Source organism: Pinus tabuliformis, chromosome 3_2 (genome assembly GCF_031772625.1).
Source record: "Pinus tabuliformis cultivar Carrire ecotype Pingquan chromosome 3_2, CPIR1, whole genome shotgun sequence".
NCBI lineage: Eukaryota > Viridiplantae > Streptophyta > Pinopsida > Pinales > Pinaceae > Pinus > Pinus tabuliformis.
Window position 1 is genome coordinate 1,223,671,074 of NC_142302.1, and position 19,426 is coordinate 1,223,690,499.

Consider the following 19,426-nt stretch of genomic DNA (forward strand, 5'->3'; position numbering starts at 1 on the left):
CTCTACAAATCTACCTCTAAGACCTTTGTAGAAAATATGACTGTAGATTAACCCGATAATGCAATATAACCAAAGAAAAATACTATAACCTACTTCTACTATCAATTTGAGGAAGTTTAAAAATTGAGCAAGATCGAGCTAAACACATATAACCAGAAGAAGAAGAATCAATCATCAATACACATGAAAATACTTTGGGGAAAGCCTCAGCTAAAAACCCCACTATCTATATTATCATACGAGGTGGAAATACATAGAGATTATACAAAGCCTTAGCTCTCACAGCTAGCCAGCTCTCAATACAATCTTCACAGATGCTCACAGGCAATCCTGGCTTCTCACAAGCCTTCCTCTCTGCCCTCCAAGCTCCTATTTCCTTGTGTTATTCCTGGTAGATGATTCTCACCTCACCAAGTGGAACATTTCTCTAACACACTGTCAAAACTGCACAATCCTCAAGGAACCTTGCCTTGACTGCACGCATGAGTTTCCTTTATAGGAAAACACATGCAACTGATAGTACACTGTCCTTAACATTTAGCTCAACTGGGTCTTTCTTAGAATAGACATGCATGAGTTTCTGATGAGGGAATCTTCTGTTATCTAGAATACACTAGTTGAGTGCATGCATGCATCAATTGACTGATAACTCAAAATTAGTTCCTCAAATAGTTTGGAACTAATTTAACTGGACTTAACTCTGTTAAACACACACATGGCAAAAAGAGTATGAAAGATAAAACATGAGAGTACATTTTTTATTAACAAATGATATACATTTATAGTACATGGTTTGACCATTGGGTTCCACATCCCAAGGTCTCTTGGACTTCCTTAGTCTATTCCGCTTCCACACTAACCCATAGAGGATTAGGTGTCCAACATTCCCCCCCTTAATCTGAAGGGTTATGTATGAGTCCAAGAAGAGAGCTGTAATACAAAATGTGCAAAAAATGCATGGCAGCACTAGGCTGAATGTGCTCTCTGAAATGTTGGTATAAAGGGTAGTGGTTTAAGGATGACCACCAACACCGGAACGCTTAGTGTAGTTCCCAAAACTCTTCCAATTCTGGCATGAATCTCAAGTCTTCTGCTAGAGGAAGTGTTCCTGATGTTTTGAAGAGGGAAACCTTCAACCATGAAAGGGAGGTATCACCTTGCATAAAAGGGAGAACTTCAACTTGAAAAGGGAAGTCTCAACCTATGATGGTTTAAGGATTACCACCAACTCTAGAATGCTTAATGCAATTCCTGGAACTCTTCCAAAACTATCAAGAAGTTGAAGTCTTTTGCTAGAGGAAGTGTCCCCAATTCTTTAAAGAGGCATCACTGATTGAAGGCATGCTCATGGGCATATTTGTCTCTGGCTACAACTCTGAATCTGGTGTGGCAGGTTGTGGCTTAGGCTTGCTTGATGTGACTTTGAAGCTTGTAGATGACCATCATTTCCCCCCCTGTCAGATACAAGGTGATATGATGGAGAAAACTCAACTGCAAGACTGTTCAATACTCTTGAACAAGTTCTGACATGTGACTGAAATATTTTGTTGGTTGTTGATGCCCATTGCCAAGAAGCAATCCATCCAAGATGAATCTTTGTTCTTGTAGGAGGTTTGTTTCTAAAGAATCTGTTTGAAGAATGACTGGTTTTATGACAGTGCTTACATGGATGAAGATCAAAACAATGATCTTTCAAATGGCCAACTCGGTCATGGTGTTGGCATTTCACAATCTATTGTTGTTGTTGTTGATGTGGAAGAGGGGTAGAATCTGGAATAGTTGGAGGTGAACTGTCATGAGGAGCAGGTGAAGATGAACCGTCCTGAAGAAATCCAACACTTTGAAATTAGATTGGTTTGGAGTAGTCTGGAATATGAAAGGACACGTCCTTGTCATATCCAAGACCAGTTTTGTGCTTGTTGTGGACAAGCTCTTCCCAAGGTTTGGTGATGGGCTTGGGAAGTGTTGGATGAATTTCTGCATCTATATGCAATTCTGCTACTTCATTAGGCACTAGATCTGAATCAACTTGCTTCTTATGGGAGTCTGTTTCAATGTTTCGAACAGAAACAGGTTCAGAATGATGACTCCACTATTTTAATTCTTCTTGCTGAAGCTGAGACTCAAGCTGCAAAAATTCAATGTTTTCTTGTACATTTTTCAAACAGATTTGAATGTCTGCGACAATGGCTTTATCAATCATAATTGTATTGTCCATAGTAGAATGTATTAGAGTATTCAGTAATTCTAATACAACACCCATTCTATCCATTTCACAATAATATCACTGCAAAAAAATTGATTGGTGTACAACTTTGTCTTCAAAAATCTTCAAGTATGTAGGCTCTCAATATACCTCCATATACCATGCAATTTCATACCATATGACATATTTTTTGCCATGAACATATTCTGTGCAAAATTACACAAAAAACATCTTAGCCAACAAATTGTAATAAAGAAGTAGCTGGGAAGTAGAGAACCTAGTTACACGATGAGATGGTGACAACATATCTCTTCAAAAATCTAAATCAATATATGACAACCCAACCATTAGCAGAAGTCATAACACTTGTCTATAACTTCAATATCTATGTATTTCAGCAACGAGACTTGAATTTCAAACCCCTTCAAATAGTGTACAGGGATGGAATTGGCAACCAAATACTTCAAGCAAGATGGTCTACTAATAATTATCACCAACAGGTACTCTCTGTCAGCAGGGGTAGCGTAGAGAGCTAGAGAAATAAACCCATGGCTCTGAGCATTTGTCGAAGGTATAACACTAAAGGCCTATCACTAACCCTTTGTGGGTTCCACTCCCCCTCCCTTCGCTCTTCACAGTCAGCACGCAACAATCTATGTGCAGACCCTCAATCCAACGTTTGTAAACTTCAGATCTGGAATCAGTGGTTTTTTTTGTTCAAAATTTTGTCCCTTTTACGATCTTCTACATCCCAACACTGCCCCTTTCTCCTCATCGCCACCGCAGCTGCAGAATAATAACAATATTAGCAGCAGTGAATTGGTCAAGCAGATGGATGATCTAGGGTTTGAGAAGGATATCGTGCTTCCCCCTTATAATTCTCAAGCTCAAAACCCTTCTACGATTCACAGTTCTAGTGAGTATCGAGAAGTTGCACAATCAAAGTGGGAACATGACAAGGCTCACTATGAGACAACAACAATAGAAGTAGTAGAAAGTACTATGAAGAAACATGGTGACAATCTGGTAAACGCCCTTCAAACAATGATATGCTCACGCTTTAGCTACTCAGAAATTTGTCCCCATCACATTTATATGCAAACATAATTTCTAGGGTCATCATAGAGCATTTCAACGGCATATCTGAATGACAGTCATGGATGCGTAGAGAGATTCATGGAAGATGGCAGCTCCATCGATTTTAAGTCGATTCTGTTCGGAGCAGGCAGAAGAGGATGTCCCGGACAAGACTTGGGAATGCGAGTTTTAGAGTTTGTCATAGCGCATATTTTGCACTATTTCGAATGGAAGCTTCCCCAAAGAATATTAATCTGTTAGAGAAAACAACAACCACCATATCAATATGCACTCACTGATGGCTTCACATGATACTCCATACCTCTATCTGGAAAAAATCATGGAGGTGTGGTCTTAACGCACAACCTCGTAATGCTTTATCGCAGAGCAAAAGTGTTTGGCCAGGGAATGCCAAGAGTCATTTGGCATCTACGATCAGGGAAGAGTAGATCTCTGAATTCGCTTATGCTTGTGTTTACTGACTGGTATTACACTCCTCGCTCCAGCTTGTTTGAATCATCTCTGGTCCACTGCAATACCACTGGTTCATAGTTTATGCGTTCTCAACTCATTTAATATCACCGCGCTCAATGTGCCCAATCCGAAATTGAAATTGAAATCCATCTCCCACCCAGCGACGATTGAGTATGGCAGATTACTATGACATCGACCACATTCTCATGGAGCAGGAACCGGTGTCTGTAGTGTTTCGGGTCGGCGCAAACGGAGCGGGCCTCTTAGATCCTGGATCTGAAAATAACAATGTAGAAGCAGGTGCAAAGGTGGAGCTACCCTTCTGGTTGGCCCAGGATCTGTGCACTAGAGAAGCCGTCTCGATCAATAATCCAACATTCTATAACCACAGGATTAGGAAGGAAATGCAAGCTGATCCTGCTTGTTTCAACCTCAAAAGTCGATGCCCCTACTTCTACGAGCTAGGATGCAAACTTGCACCTTTAGTTTCAGATAGAAGTCTTGGGTCCTTTCTTCTCTACACATTGCGTGGGCGTTTCAAAGACATTCTTTGCAAAGCTCATAGCATCGCTTTTTTTGCGACATCAAAATTTTTACAGCTTCTGATGAGGGAAGAAAGCCAATTGTTTGATGCAGCTTACACTTCAATGAAAGCTTTCAAGAAGTGGCGACTTGAGGGCCCAAGATTGGAGAAGGCATCTGCTCTGCTGGGTCTTATAACACAGGAATTGCTGTGTTGATGTAAATGTGGCAAGAAGGTTTCCTCAATCCAGGATCTGGATAACAATAATTGTGACTTAACGAACTAGCCTTAAAATTATTGTGCGCAGTGAATAGTTAGCAAATACTGCAGCTACCTAAAACATGTGTGGGTTGGCACACAAATGTCCAAAAGGGGGACAGGAAACTAATCTTAGCCAGTGTAACATCGGCATCGAGTGATCTAGGAAAATTGGCAGAGGGACAGAGTCAGACCACCAGCAGCGCCAAGAGTTTCGACCCCAACTCACTCCACAGCACCTCCAGGCAGCAACTAGCTCCAATCGACTCCTTCAATGCACCATTCGACACACCAATCGACTTCTTTAATGTAGTAACACACTTCAACAATGAATGAGATTTTGCAGGGATTTGACAGAGATTTCAACTTGCAAAAGATGCAGAACATACGAAGAATGGCAGAAAAATGTAGGACAAACTTCTGAAGAAATGGCAGAAGGGAGTTACAAAATACTCCTTTTCGGCCAATAGATGCCTCTAGATGTTGGAATTGAGCCTCAATTGTTTAGATTTCACCGCGGAGATGAAATAATATCCACGCAAAGACTTGAAATAATATGCACACAATTCAAAATCGAAATATTAAATCTAAATCGTTGGATTTGCAATTAATTCAAATTCAACGACCTCTATATCACAATGCGCAGTATTAAATCTATACTGTCGGATTTGCCATCAATTTACATCAGATGAACTCTATATTAGAAGCCACGGTATTAAATTTTCGTCGAGGGTGGATATTAATGGTGAGAGATATTTCCATGGTAACATACATACACGCAGCATCCACATAGAAATTTTCCGGCAAATAACGAATTACAGGAAACACGGAGTATCATGTACTAATTTGACCATTGCAATGTAAGCTGGATAAAAAATGTGGCCCGAACAAAATATATCCAACACATATCATTGAGACGACTCGTGAGAGGATAAAGAGTATTATGACAACAACGGTTATGAAATAAGTGGTAATACAAAAATTGTGTATTAACCGGACAACGTTCAACGTAATAGAGGAGTCAAGGACAGGTGATGGCGTTGGGTTTAATTGTGCAGAAGTATGGAGAGCGGATGGAGAGGTATGTTGAGTTATAGCTATTCAGTGGACCCCAAAGACATTCAGTCATGCAACTTGGTTGTAGTACAATCCGTGGAGAAACGCTGCTACACCTGGAAAAGGATTCGTAGCTGGCTTTAATGCATAAATGTTGAGAGTGTGGACTTTTGTTGAAAATTTGAGAGGGAGATTAAGCATCCCGCAATACATGAAATCCAGAGAAAAACGAGATCTCAACTTAGATCTTGAGGGCATTTCTCCACAGGAAGCAGTAAATTCCTTTTTTCTTGAATCATGCGTTGTTACTTCAAAAGAGAAGCTAGGAACCAGTACTTCTCCACTGTCTTCAACGGCAAGCTGCTCAGAACGGAGCAACACGCAATTGAAATGAGATTTAAAAAGCCTATCGAAGCTTTATGTCACAAACTATTCAATCTTTAAATAAATAATGTCTCATCCAGAGTCTGTGAATCATTTAACATTGAAATTCTTTATCTTCTTCAACCCTGAAATCACAAAAGCACTAAGCACAATTCGAAAATCATTAAGAAAACCCCAGTAACCCACAAAATAATATACTAGTGGCTTCCACCACTGACGGATCTCCGCTCGTAGCTGTAAAGCTATCCATGATAAAGGCCAAATATCTATCAAATTTCGTTCAATTTCTTTTCACCAAATCCTTCCAGGTGCATGCTAAGAAAACGTATACAGACTGTGTATCTCTCAGGCACCTATTTCTGCTTAAAACAAAGGATATTTTTAAGCATACCTTCATAAATTTGCCCTCAATTATAGCGTTAGAATCCGAAAAACTTTACTCTGCACACACTTCAACTCAGTTTTGCTATTATGGGTGGCCAATGACTGTCAAATGATACCAGAACAATGTTGGTGGGTTTATTGTTCACATGGGTTGCAGGGCCTCCCAGCTTCTGTCGTGTGCTCTCTCGCTTCTTGTGACAGAAATGCGCGCAGAAAGCACCATGAGCGTTTTGATAGCAGCGTCAGGAGAGAATAATCGTGAATAACAGGTGGAGCAGCGGCAGGAGCAACATAGTAGGGAATAATAGAGAATAATGCGCTCAGGCTAGTGGAAGCGTCAAAGCTACCAAGCTAGCCAGTCTGCATAGGATTCAGAATACCATACGCAGAATAGGGAGTTACAAAGCAGAGAGAAGCCGAAAATGGCGTTGGAGAAATGACAGAGGTTGCAGCTAGAATTTAACTGAGAAAATATTCATGAAATGGAGAAGTGATGGCAGAAATGACCTGCACAAAAAGGCCATAAAACAAATGGCTCAAAATAATATGCAGGGCAGGAATATGCCTGCCCTAATACCATGTTAAACACACACATGGCAGAAAGAGTATGAAAGATGAAACATGAGAGTACATTTTTTATTAACAAATGATATGCATTTATAGTACATGGTTTGACCATTGGGTTCCACTTCCACACTAACCCATAGAGGATTAGGTGTCCAACAAACTCAGTAAACTGAGTTAACTAATTACAACTCAAATATAACTCAATCTTATCTCCTTAATTAAGGGATAATCTCCTTAATTTAAGGGATAACTCTTGCATGACTTCAAAAAGACTTCAAACTTGAATTTCTCCAACTAATTAATCCATAATGAATTAATTAATTATTTCCAAGCAGTTGGTGAGACTAAATTCGATTTTAATTCACAATTTTAATTCAAGGACAAATTAAAATTGGAATTTCTGGATTCTATTTTTATCATTTCTTGTTGTTATTTTCAACAAAAAACAGAGTGTAAGAATCAAGGTGATTTATTACGACCGATTCTGATTCGAGAGTGGAAATGGGAGGTCATTTCCATGGACTTCATTACAGGTTTACTGAGGACATCGAGATAGCATGATTCCATCATGGTTGTGGTTGACAAGTTAAGTAAGGTAGCTTACTTCATTGCAGATAAGACTACGATTCATCTAGTAAGGTAGATCATATTTTCATAAGGGAGATAGTGAGATTGCATGGTGTTACTAAGAATATTGTATCTAATATTGATGCCAAGTTCATTTCCAGGTTTTAGAAAGCGTTTTTTGTAGGTTTGGGGAGAGAGTTAGCCTTCAGTACAAATTATCATCTGCATACAGATGGACATACAAAGAGGGTGAACATGATTCTTCCACTGGTAGAGTTTGCATATAATAATGGGTATGAGGAGTCCTTGAAGATTAGTCTGTTTGAGACACTTTATGGGTGGAGTTGTAATACTACTATTAGCTGGTGTGGTCTAGTGAACATGGTGTTGATTGGACCGGATATGTTGTCTTAGATGGAATAAGAAATGCATGTTATTAAGAGGAATTTGAAGGCAAAAGAGGATAGATAAAAGAGTTATGTAGATGAGCCAGCTGAAATTCCCTCAACAGGTCAACAAAGTCACCAACCCAAGAACAATGTCAGGAGAACCTTGTTTCTTGCTTACAAAACTTTAGCTTCTAGTATAGAAACTTCCATATAAGGTAGAAGAAGGACTCGAAGCATGAACAAACCTCCTCACACCCCATCTACATCTCGAGCTGCTAGTCCTCAACAAGTGTTTGTAACCTCATCTCCAGAGTTCGTTGCTCAATCTCCATTATCTCTCCCTCAGTCTCCTTCACCTCCATTGCAGTCCCAAATTCCCGATGACATTTACCAGGATTTACACACTTCCACTCAACATTCAACCAATAAAAAATAGCAATTATCTTCACCTAAACATAGTGTAAGTCAAATGCCTAGAGGAAATCCTTTGCAAAAATTCATAGCTCCAGCAAGGACACCTGTTTTTGAAGAAGGAGAGAACCTAAGAATTAAGTTTATCAGACTCCATAAAACGATTAGTAAACTCAAAGATCAGGATCATAAATTTAAAGTACTCTTTCACTATGTCAGAGGAATGAATAATCAACTAAGTGATAGTAACTTGAGACTCTTCGCTCAAAATGATGCTTTGAAGAGAAAGAATAGATAACTTTTGACACGGAAAGCAGTCAGGACTCGTCCTGCAAAAGGATCAATCCTAAAAAATTAGCCAGGCAGTTCAGCAAATGTTCAATGCCAGTGAAAAGAGGATTTGAAGTCTTGGTCAAGGCAGTTGGTCTTTGACTAGACACTTAGGTGATTCAATCTCTTTTTGGTTTGAGATGCATGAGGACATGCATCACCTCAAGTGTGGGGGAGATGTTGGACTCCATTTTTGTCTCTACTCATACACTTTTCATACTACTTTTTTCCCTGTTTTAAGCTACAGTTGAACTCTTTTCATGTCATTTTGACCTCCTTGTGCCTGGACTATACCAAATTCCCATCCAAGGTAAAAGCATTACAAATGGTGTTGTTTTAGCTATTTTGATGATCAATATTAGGTAGTTGAATGTGTGCTTGTTTTTTTACTAATAATTATGGGTGATAGATGTGAAGATTGCTCTCACAGGGACCCAAGACTTCTGCATCAAAAGAGAATTTTGCACTCAAAGAAGGAACTGCACTTAAGGAAGCAATCCAGAATTGCACTCTAGGAAATTACACTTGAAGATTTGCACTTAAGGATGAGCAAGATGGTCAATGTGACCTCATTGAATTAAACGAGGAAGATCAATGCTTCTTATGAATATCCAACTTTCAGCTACCAAAACAAAATTCTATCTTATCATGTAGATCTTATATAGCAAACTATTGGTTGCTAAGCCTTGATTAGAATGGAAATCAGATTGGCATCTCCATGATTTTATTTTTACTAATTGTAATATGTAAACTGGATTATAAATCCTATAGCAAACAATGTGGAAAGGAGGATGATTGCCATTTCATTTTGCTATCAAACCTGAAGATTGTAAACTTTATTATTTAGTAATTAAGCTCAGTTCTGTGATTCAACATGGTGAGTCATTAATTCAATTTCGGATCAATTATGAACTCATTGAGTCTCTAAATTGAATGCGTTGAAGTTTAGTTCTTTCTTGTAAGCTTCCAAGCTGACTCCGGGTGTGGCAAGGGCCCACCACAATCCGGATCCAGCTTCTGTAATCATATGCATAGGTAATCTTTGTGTGCATTTTAGTTAATTCCTACATTTTGATTTAAATTCGTTCTTGAAAAATTGATTTAAGTTTGATTTTGATCAGTTGTCACAAAGCAATTCAATATTGTGTGTGTTAATGTTGGATTGGTTTTAGTTAAAGGAATGATCTCGTGTGCCAAATTTCGATTAGACAAGCTAAGTGTATAATGTTGAGGATTTCGTATTGAATGGTCTCAAGGAATTGTTTATAGTTTGTTGTGGGTGTGTGTTCGACATAAATAGAGCATCGCTCCATTTCTTTGTATTCAATCTTGTAAACATTCATTCATATATACGCAAAGAACTAGATTGTTGTTCTTGCCCATCTAAAATCATCTTCAAATTTGAATGAACACTTCCTATGCATGCTCAAACTAGAAGATCGAATTGAAAGCATGAATCTCTGCATTGATGCATACGAATAAAAACAGAGTATGGTTGAAACTAATGCTGCCTTGAGGTTTCATTATAGAGTCCATAAGAGTTGTGTCATTTTAATTGTAGAATAGGACTTCATGTTCCCAGCATAAAGATTTAATATGAATTTTAACTTGCATAATGTAATTTTGGGTGTGATTGATCGATTTTGAACATTGCGTTTTTAATTCTTTTGTCATCATCTTTCGAATTATCAAGAACAGTGTGAAGTGTTGTAGGTAGTTTAGTTTGATTAGGTGCTTATGGGATCTTAGTTGTTTCCATTCACAGTCTTTGCAATTTGAGTTTGAAGTGTCTTTTCCTCATTAGACTCCAGAGCATTAGATCGATAAGCTAGTTGTGATTTGATTGAACAGTTAAGTGTGAATTTCATTAGCATTGTGGCTTGAAATATTAGCTTCCCTCTTGAGGTGATTTATATTAGCATTGCCTTAGTACAATGTGTGCTTGTTAGATTTCGAAGTAGTTAAGGTTGCAATCAACAGTGTGATTTACCTCTTTCATTAAGAAGACAGAGTGTTGGTTTGCTGAAGTCTTAAGTAGGTTTTCTTGAGCTTAGTTTGAGATTTGATTCATGTTAAATGCAATTGTAGCATAGCCTCTCAAGTACAGTTTTGTGTGTCTTATAGCAATTCATAGTTGTCTTATTTTGCTTTTCATTCTTGAAAATAGAATTAGGGTTTGATATTTGAGCTTGTTCCTAAGGTTATTACAAATTAGGTAATATGTATGCTGATGAGTTGAGTGTGAGGGATAAAGTTTTCTTGGTTAAGTATATGAGACAAAGTATTCAGATTAGTTCCTAACATAAAGATCTTTTACTTGTTGTCAAGATAGTGGAATTAATGTGAAGCCTTTCTCATTCTAGGGTTTGAATCAAAGAACAGTTATTGAGTGCAAGATTGATTGCTTAGTTTAAAATTGAATTACCATTGCAAGTAGATTAGATCTTTTAATTCTTTCAAGTGTAAATTGTAAAAGCCAGAAATTAGGGTTTGCAAACGTAACTTTAAATTTTTGAGTTGATATGTGGAGTCTGTTTAATTAGGAATTTTCTTTCATAGTTTGTCAAAGTAGAATCTCTGGTAAAGAATTAGGCCTTCACTTGAGTCCAGATTCCAGTCCAAGAACAGAATAGGTTAAGTTTATAGAGATTTCAAGTCTTTAAGTTGAATTTGATTATTGATTCTGCTTGTGTTAGCAAGATGGATTGATTTCCTTTTTGAAGTTGTGTGTTTATGAGCATTTGTGTATTCCATTACTTAGCTGATCATTATAAAGGAAACATTAAAGCTCTAACCTACAAACTTAATCAAGAAGTGCAGTGCAACTCATGTTTACGAGCCCGGATTGACATATAAATATTGGAGGATTAATTGATCAATTAAAACTCTCAACAGGGAGCATGTGTACTTGTGCATCAAAGCCCTCCTTGAGGACTGGGTAATGTGCCAAGTTGGCACCTTGATATTGTGGGCCTTTTGAGATCCTTGGGAGGATTGGACAAGTGGCCTATAGAGTTGCACCGCCTCTAACAATGAAAGTCCATGATGTTTTCCATGTTTCATTGCTTAAGAAGTATGTCCATAATGTTGATCATGTGATTGATTGGTCTGTATTGCAAGTGGAACCAGAGGGAGAATTCCAATAAGAACCACAATGCATATTGCAGTGAAAACAAATCATGCTCTGAAACAAAGCAATTAAGTAGGTTAAAGTGCAGTTGAAGCACTTTGGGTCTGATGTAACTGTTAGCACTCCGTAATTTCTTAAGGCTGTGAAAGAAATTGCAAAGGTAAACACAAAACCACTTTTAAGTTTATAATCTATCCATTCTAAACTAGAGGGATCTCTCTATCATATTTAGCTTTATTTGCTTTGTACGATTTTAGGCTAGATGTGAAAGTTCAAGGTTTGGTTTTTAAAATGGTTTGGTTGGAACAACAAGGAAAGCCATTGGGCAATGGAGTCAAAGGGGATTACAATGATCAATTTGTATAAATATCAAGCTTAAGTGTAACAGGGCAAGATAGGCATGCTACTGGATCTTTGAAATTTGTGAAATGGAGAGGGAAGAATAGATTAAGATTCACTTAAAATATAGAGCATTGTTACCTGAATTCTATATTTAAAGTTCAATGGAAAACATTGATATTGCTTTAAGCTAGTACATAGTGTATTGAAACAAATTCTGAACTTATTTTTCTTAAAAACAATAAAGAACTGAATGACATATGAAAACAAAAGAAAAAACAAGGTTACAGCAAGAAGCACTTCACCATATAGTTATGACACATGAATCCTGTAAACAACTTTCTTGTATTAATGCAAATGGCCACTTGAGCTCAGTAAACAACTTTACAATTAATGGTAGTCTTTCTCAGTACGAGTCCCAACATGAATACTTCGAATTCTAAAGTATTTATACAAATTCTATCTAAATATATTGACATAAAATATCAAGATTTATTACAAAATATCTTAAATATTTTTTTACAAAAATAGAACAAAAATATAGGAAATCTGAAACTATTGAAGTTGTTGGCACTATTCTCGAGGATGGTTGTTGATGACTGGGCCTAAAGAAGTGTTGTCCTATTGTCTTGCTGTTGGAGGTGAAATTGTTTTACTCCATCAGTTCACATAATTTATCCCAATGCTCTTCACTTGGGATAGAAAACTTTATTAACTTCTTGTAAGTCTCATCTACCTCAGTATACTTTTGAAAAGTAGGCTTGATGAGAAACAGGTGCTTGATCTCGTGCTTGATGAACATGTCTGTTATGAAACAAGCTCAAGAAAAGATAGAAAAGATAGATCTACGCCTTAGAATTCAGCCTCTTCGAGGGGGAAACCTCCTTTACATTACATAAATGAACAATTCTTCGATGATACAAATGATAAAACCTCCTTTCTATATATAGGAGTCTAAGGAGTCACAATATAATCCAGCCGACCTAACAATAATAATATAAAGCCACAAAAATAACAATAGAAGGATTCTATGGGGCACAGAAATAACAATATGGGGGTAATAGGGGCACAACAATATAAATAAGGGGTATAACTACAATAGTAATGGGGTAATCACTAGTATTATAGGGACCCAACATGCCCCTCTCCTTCAAAAAAGTGTTGTCCTCAACGCTTGAGTAGTTCTGGATACTTTTGCATAAAATTCTCATCCTCCCATGTGGAATCTTCAGCGGATAAGTTCTTCCACTTGATAAGATACTCTGAAATTGATCGATTTTGTAGCTGTCGAGTTCTTGTTTCTGTGACTGCTTCCGGTTCCAATATAATTTTTCCTTCCTTGTCAAGTTTTGGCAATATTGTTTGAATTGGGAGCTTGTCACCTATAACCTTCTTTAAACATGAAACATGGAAAACTGGGTGCAATCGAGAAGCTGCAGGAAGCTCCAATTTGTATGCCATAGTACCAATCTTTTGCAACACCTTGTACGGACCATAATACTTTGGTGATAATTTATTATCCTTCTTAGCTTGCTTTAGGGACATTTGCTTATATGGTTGTAGCCGTAGGAATACCCAATCACCTACATCAAAACTTCTTTCACTGCGATGTTGATCTGCCTGTTGTTTCATTCTATTTTGTGCCAACACGAGGTTATCCTTTAAGAGTTGGAGGACTTGTTGTTGATGTTCGATGTGATGTTCCACTGCCTGAACCTTAGAATTTTCTCTTAAATATGATGTGATGGATGGTGGTTGATACCCATAAAGTGCCATAAATGGGGTCATTTTTGTTGCTGTATGGAAGGAAGTGTTATACCACCATTCAGCCAGAGGCAACCATTTGACCCATTGTGTCTGTTTATCAGATACAAAGCAACGAAGATATCCTTCCAAACATTTGTTTACTATCTCAGTTTGCCCATCAGATTGAGGATGATAAGATGAGCTATGAGCTAACTGAGTACCAAGACAAGAAAATAATTCTGTCCAAAAATTTCCAGTGAAAATGGGATCTCTGTCACTTACAATAATCTTTGGGTTTCCATGTAGCTTTTGAACTGTTTCCATAAATGCAGTAGAAACTGTACTGGCTTTAAATGGATGTGATAATGCACAAAAGTGTGCATACTTGGTAAGTCTGTCAACTACCACCATGATGACACTCTTTCCCTCAGACTTGGGTAAACCTGTGATAAAATCCATTGAAACCTCCTCCCAACGTTGGCTTGGAATGGATAAAGGTTGTAATAGACCCGGTGTCTTAATTGTTTCAACTTTATTTTGCTGGCAAACCAAACATTCCGCCACAAACTTTTGAATATCTGATTTAAGGCCATCCCAAAAAAATTCCTTCTTAACCCTGTGGTAAGTTTTTAAAAATCCTGAGTGCCCTCCTAAGGGAGAAGTGTGCAATTCCATAAGAATCTTTTGTTTTAGCTGGGAATTCTTACAGAGGTATAAGCGATCTTTGTACCATAACGAATCATTTTGCCAGCTAAATGTATCAGAAGTACTGGAATCTTGTTGTAGCTTTCGAATAAGTGCCCACACTTCTTCGTCATTCTTCCATTCCTCCCTTGCTTCATTTATCCAATCTGGTTGGATAATAGAAATGGCACACAACAATGCTTCCACATCCTCATCCTTTCTTGAGAGTGCATCTGCCACCACATTTTGCTTCCCTTTTTTGTAGATGATTTCAAAGTCATAACCCAACATCTTTGTGACCCACTTTTGTTGCTCTTCAGAGGATAATCTTTGTTCTAAAAAGTATTTAAGGCTATCATGATCCGTTTTTACCTTGAAGTGTCTTCCCATTAGGTAGGGTCGCCATTTCTTAAGTGCATGGAGTATTGCCAACATTTCCTTCTCATAAATAGCTTTGCTTAAAAACTTTCCCTTGATTGGACGACTTTCAAAAGCAATGGGTCTTTCATCTTGCATTAGAACAGCACCAATTCCATTTCCTGAAGCATCACATTCCACAATAAAGGTTTTTGTGAAGTCCGGTGTAGCTAAGACCGGTGCTTGGCACATTGCCTCTTTAAGATGTTCAAAGGCCTTTGTTGCTTCCGGAGTCCATGAAAATGAATCTTTCTTCAATAATGTTGTTAGAGGTGCTGCTATTCTCCCATAATTCTTAACAAACTTGCGATAATACCCTGTCAACCCAAGAAATCCTCGCAGATGCTTTATGGATGTGGGGATTTTCCATTCCTTAATGGCTTTAATTTTGCTAGGGTCTACCTTAACTCCTTCATGAGATACAATATGACCCAAATATTCCACCTCCTGGACTCCAAAGAAACATTTGGATCTTTTTGCATATAATTGTTTCTCCTCCAATAGTTGTAGCACCCTGTCAACATGTTCAACATGATCCTTCCAAGACTTGCTGTAGATTAGTATATCATCAAAAAATACTAACACAAATTTTCTAAGGAATGGTTTGAAAATTGAATTCATCAAACCTTGAAATGTTGAAGGTGCATTGGTAAGGCCAAAAGGCATGACCAAAAATTCATAATGACCCTCATGAGTTCTAAATGCCGTTTTCGGAATGTCTTCAATCTTCATTCTGATTTGATGATATCCCGAACGAAGATCCAACTTGGTGAAGTAAATTGATCCATGCAATTCATCCAGTAATTCATCAATAACAGGAATGGGGAACTTATCTTTAATAGTGAGCTTGTTGAGCTCCCTATAATCCGGACACATGCGCCATGATCCATCCTTCTTGTGCACCAATACTACTGGAGCTGAGAAAGAACTTTGACTCGGTTGAATTATACCAGCCTCTAGCATTTCTGCAACCATACGTTCAATTTCACTTTTTTGGCATATGGATATCTGTACGGCCTGATGTTTGGAGGAACACTTCCTGGAATCAGATGAATAGCATGATCATGATCACGCATAGGTGGGAGACCTTTGGGAGTCTCAAATACCTTGGAATGATTGTCCAGGACTTTTTGGAGATCTGGAGAAATAGATGATTCCAATGTGGAAACATCTAGCGAACATAATTGTGCAATTACACCTCTTTGCTCCTTTTTTAGAAGCTTTGTCATGCCATTAGAGCTGATTATCTTTCCTGGTTTCCCTGCAATACCCCTTAATTCAACTTCCTTTCCTTCCGTAGAAAATTTGATGAAAAGTTCTTGAAAATTAAAAGCTATTGTACCCAAGGATTGTAGCCATTGGACTCCTAGTACAACATCAGCACCTCCCATTGGAATGGAAAGCATTGGGCTAGTCAATACATATTCTCCCATGGATAGCTTGATATTATGGCACTTTCCAGAGAAATTTATTGTTCCTCCATTTGCAATCATCACTTGACACTCTGGTGCTGGATATAGGAAGCAATTCAATTCTTTTGCTACCCTACAATGAATAAAATTGTGGGTGCTTCCTGAATCAATCAACACTATTACCTTTTTCTTCTTGATTTGTCCTTCTATCTTGATGGTTTGAGGAGTGGTAATTCCCGCCAATGCATTACAAGATATGGTCGGATTTATTTGTTCTTCATCTAGGCTTTGTTCCTGGAGTATATCTTCTTCTTTTGACCTTTCTTGCTCCTTTTCTTCTTCCTCTTCACAATCTATGTAGAATAATTTCTTCTCAGCACACTTATGACCTTTAGTGTATTTGCTATCACAACTGTAACAAAGCCCTTTTGCTCTTTTTTCTTCCAATTGTTGTGGTGTCAACCTTATAGGTTGTGGAAGACTAGGGGCAACAACACTTCCATCTTTATAGTTGTGAGTGGTATGCTTCCTGGTTGCCATAATTTTGCTTTCCATTTTTCTTGCTAACCTGAATGCCTTCTCTAATGAATCAGGTTCCCAAAGGCGAACATCATGTTGGATATTATCCTTTAAAGACCCTATGAACACATCAATCCTATGCTCCTCTGGAATATCTTTTACCCTTATGTTCAATTTTTGGAACTCCTCAATGTGCTCCATTACTGAACCCTTTTGTTTGAGACTTATCAATTGGCTAAAAAAAGTGTTGCTTTTTGTATCTTCATAATGTGCTATCAATTCTTCCGTAAAAATTGCCCAAGTGATAAATTGTTTACGAGAGCAAAGCCATTGATACCATACAAACTGATTTGGTTCCAAATATACAGTTGCCATACGTACCTTTTGTGCGTTTTGCACATTATTGAGATCGAAGAATTGCTCCATCTGTAATATCCATGTGGCGGGATCCTTGCCATCAAACTTCCTCATATCGATTTTTGGAATATGGTGATTCTTCGATCCAACATTAGCATCTATGGAATCATGATTAACATTTCTTTTGTTCTCATCATGAGTTTCCTTTACTACCTTTTCACCATTAGTGACCCTTTCTTGTAGCAACTTCTTCAATTCTTCCATGTCTGTCTTCAAATCTATCTTCAAATCTGCCATCGAATCCTCCATCTTAGCTTCCATGCCCTTTATCTTAGATTCCACACCATTTATCTTAGATTCCACGCCACTTATCTTAGCTTCTGTTAGCTTTTGTGAGCGTGACATTTGTTGCACTTGTTCTTGTAATTTTGATATATCATGTAGCATTTCTTCCTCTTCTTCATGAGTCATGCTAGAGCTTTCAGGTTCCTTACTAGGTGTTTGCATTTTCTTTCCTCGGGGCATCAGTTACCGATAATAATGCTTTACTATGCCCTTTGAATTCCGTTAAACCAAGCTTACACAAAAATTAAAAAAAAAACTACACACCTTTTTTCACTTTATAGAAGCCTGATATTGAATCTGATGTATCTCTGTAATTTTGTATCATCCAGTTCTGAAATTGCTACATGTAGTAGCCTTCTGTGTCCTCTTTCCAATGCCACAAGTCTGAGCCAAATTGGATTCTCCAAGGAAGAGTTATGTGAAATCTCCCACAACGACTTGCTTTTAGACTGGTTCAGTAGAGCAAACTTGTATGACGTGCCACGAGTTACTGTTCCAACCTTTGAATCTGAAACACATACACAAGAAACTACAGTCCGTTCTCTTTCTGTACCTTCTTACGAAATTTCAATCCGATCCCCAGAGAGAAAGTTATGACGATTTTCCCCAGGTCACCTGTTTTGAATGTAATTCAGGACTCTGCAAAAAGACCAACTTCCTCAGATCATATCTCCGCAAATATCGTGCGAAAAGCTCTGAAATTTGGACCCAAGGTTCAGCGCGATTTCTTATCAAATGGGTTTTTTTTTTGTGACTTCTAAAACGTCACAGAAAAAAAAGTTATAGCGAAAATGCCATGATGACCTGTTTGGAGCAACGAAACCCTAGAATCCAAAGCTGTGATACCAAATGTTATGAAACCAGCTCAAGAAAAGATAGAAAAGATAGATCTACACCTTAGAATTCAGCCTCTTCGAGGGGGCAACCTCCTTTACATTACATAAATGAACAATTCTTCGATGATACAAATGACAAAACCTCCTTTCTATATATAGGAGTCTAAGGAGTCACAATATAATCCAGCCGACCTAACAATAATAATATAAAGCCACAAAAATAACAATAGAAGGATTCTATGGGGCACAGAAATAACAATATGGGGGTAATAGGGGCACAACAATATAAATAAGGGGTATAACTACAATAGTAATGGGGTAATCACTAGTATTATAGGGACCCAACAATGTCGAACTCTATAGCCTCTAGAAAATCCTTCCTTGTGATGCTTCCTTTAATGCCTGCAAACTTTTATTTATCTCAGAAAATAGTGTATAGCTTATGGTAGTAGTCCTTTAAACTGATTTTCTGGTCTCCCATTCTTATCAGTCCTGGCAGTCCTTTTAGATTAAGTGCATTAAACTTTCTATGAAATTTTTGGACACTAGACTCCATGTTGTGACATTTATTTTCTAATTGCAGCATCAGGTTCCTCTTAGTCAGGACCCTTCTCACCTCTAAAATTATTTATGTTCTATATTCAACCTATAATTCTTCTAACTCATCCATGGTTTTTGAATTTAAGATCCTTATCAGTGTTGTTGCTTCTCCAAGTTTCTGTCCCAAATCCGCCTTTATCTTTGCAACTGCTTCTTTTGATTTCTTAATCAACTCTTGTTGTTCAAATATAATATGAATTGAGGGCCATATTTCATTCATGGCCTCATTAATATATATCCATATGGTCTCCTTTGCCTATGCCAAAGTCTGGGCCATGACTGACTCACTTTTTAACTGTTAAATCTTTAGAGTGAACCTGTGAGTTTTCTACAACTCTGCTACATAAGAAATGTTTATCTGTAGTTTCTGATCCTGCAAAGTTTTGAGATGAGCCTTTAACTTTTCATTTTCCTG

At 37.7% G+C, this 19,426-nt stretch overlaps 1 protein-coding gene across 1 annotated transcript; it reads left to right on the plus strand.

The window, feature by feature from the left end:
- Positions 1–3,871: 3,871 nt before the first annotated feature.
- Positions 3,872–4,497, plus strand: LOC149185147 (DNA replication complex GINS protein PSF3-like). Its single transcript, XM_089415563.1, has one exon. The coding sequence runs from the start codon at positions 3,931–3,933 to the stop codon at positions 4,495–4,497; it is 567 nt and encodes a 188-aa protein (XP_089271689.1). The 5' UTR covers positions 3,872–3,930.
- Positions 4,498–19,426: the final 14,929 nt, after the last annotated feature.

What these genes read in the sequence shown, in the direction of transcription:
- LOC149185147 (XM_089415563.1), top strand. Translation starts at nt 3,931, where the DNA reads ATGGCAGATTACTATGACATCGACCACATTCTCATGGAGCAGGAACCG.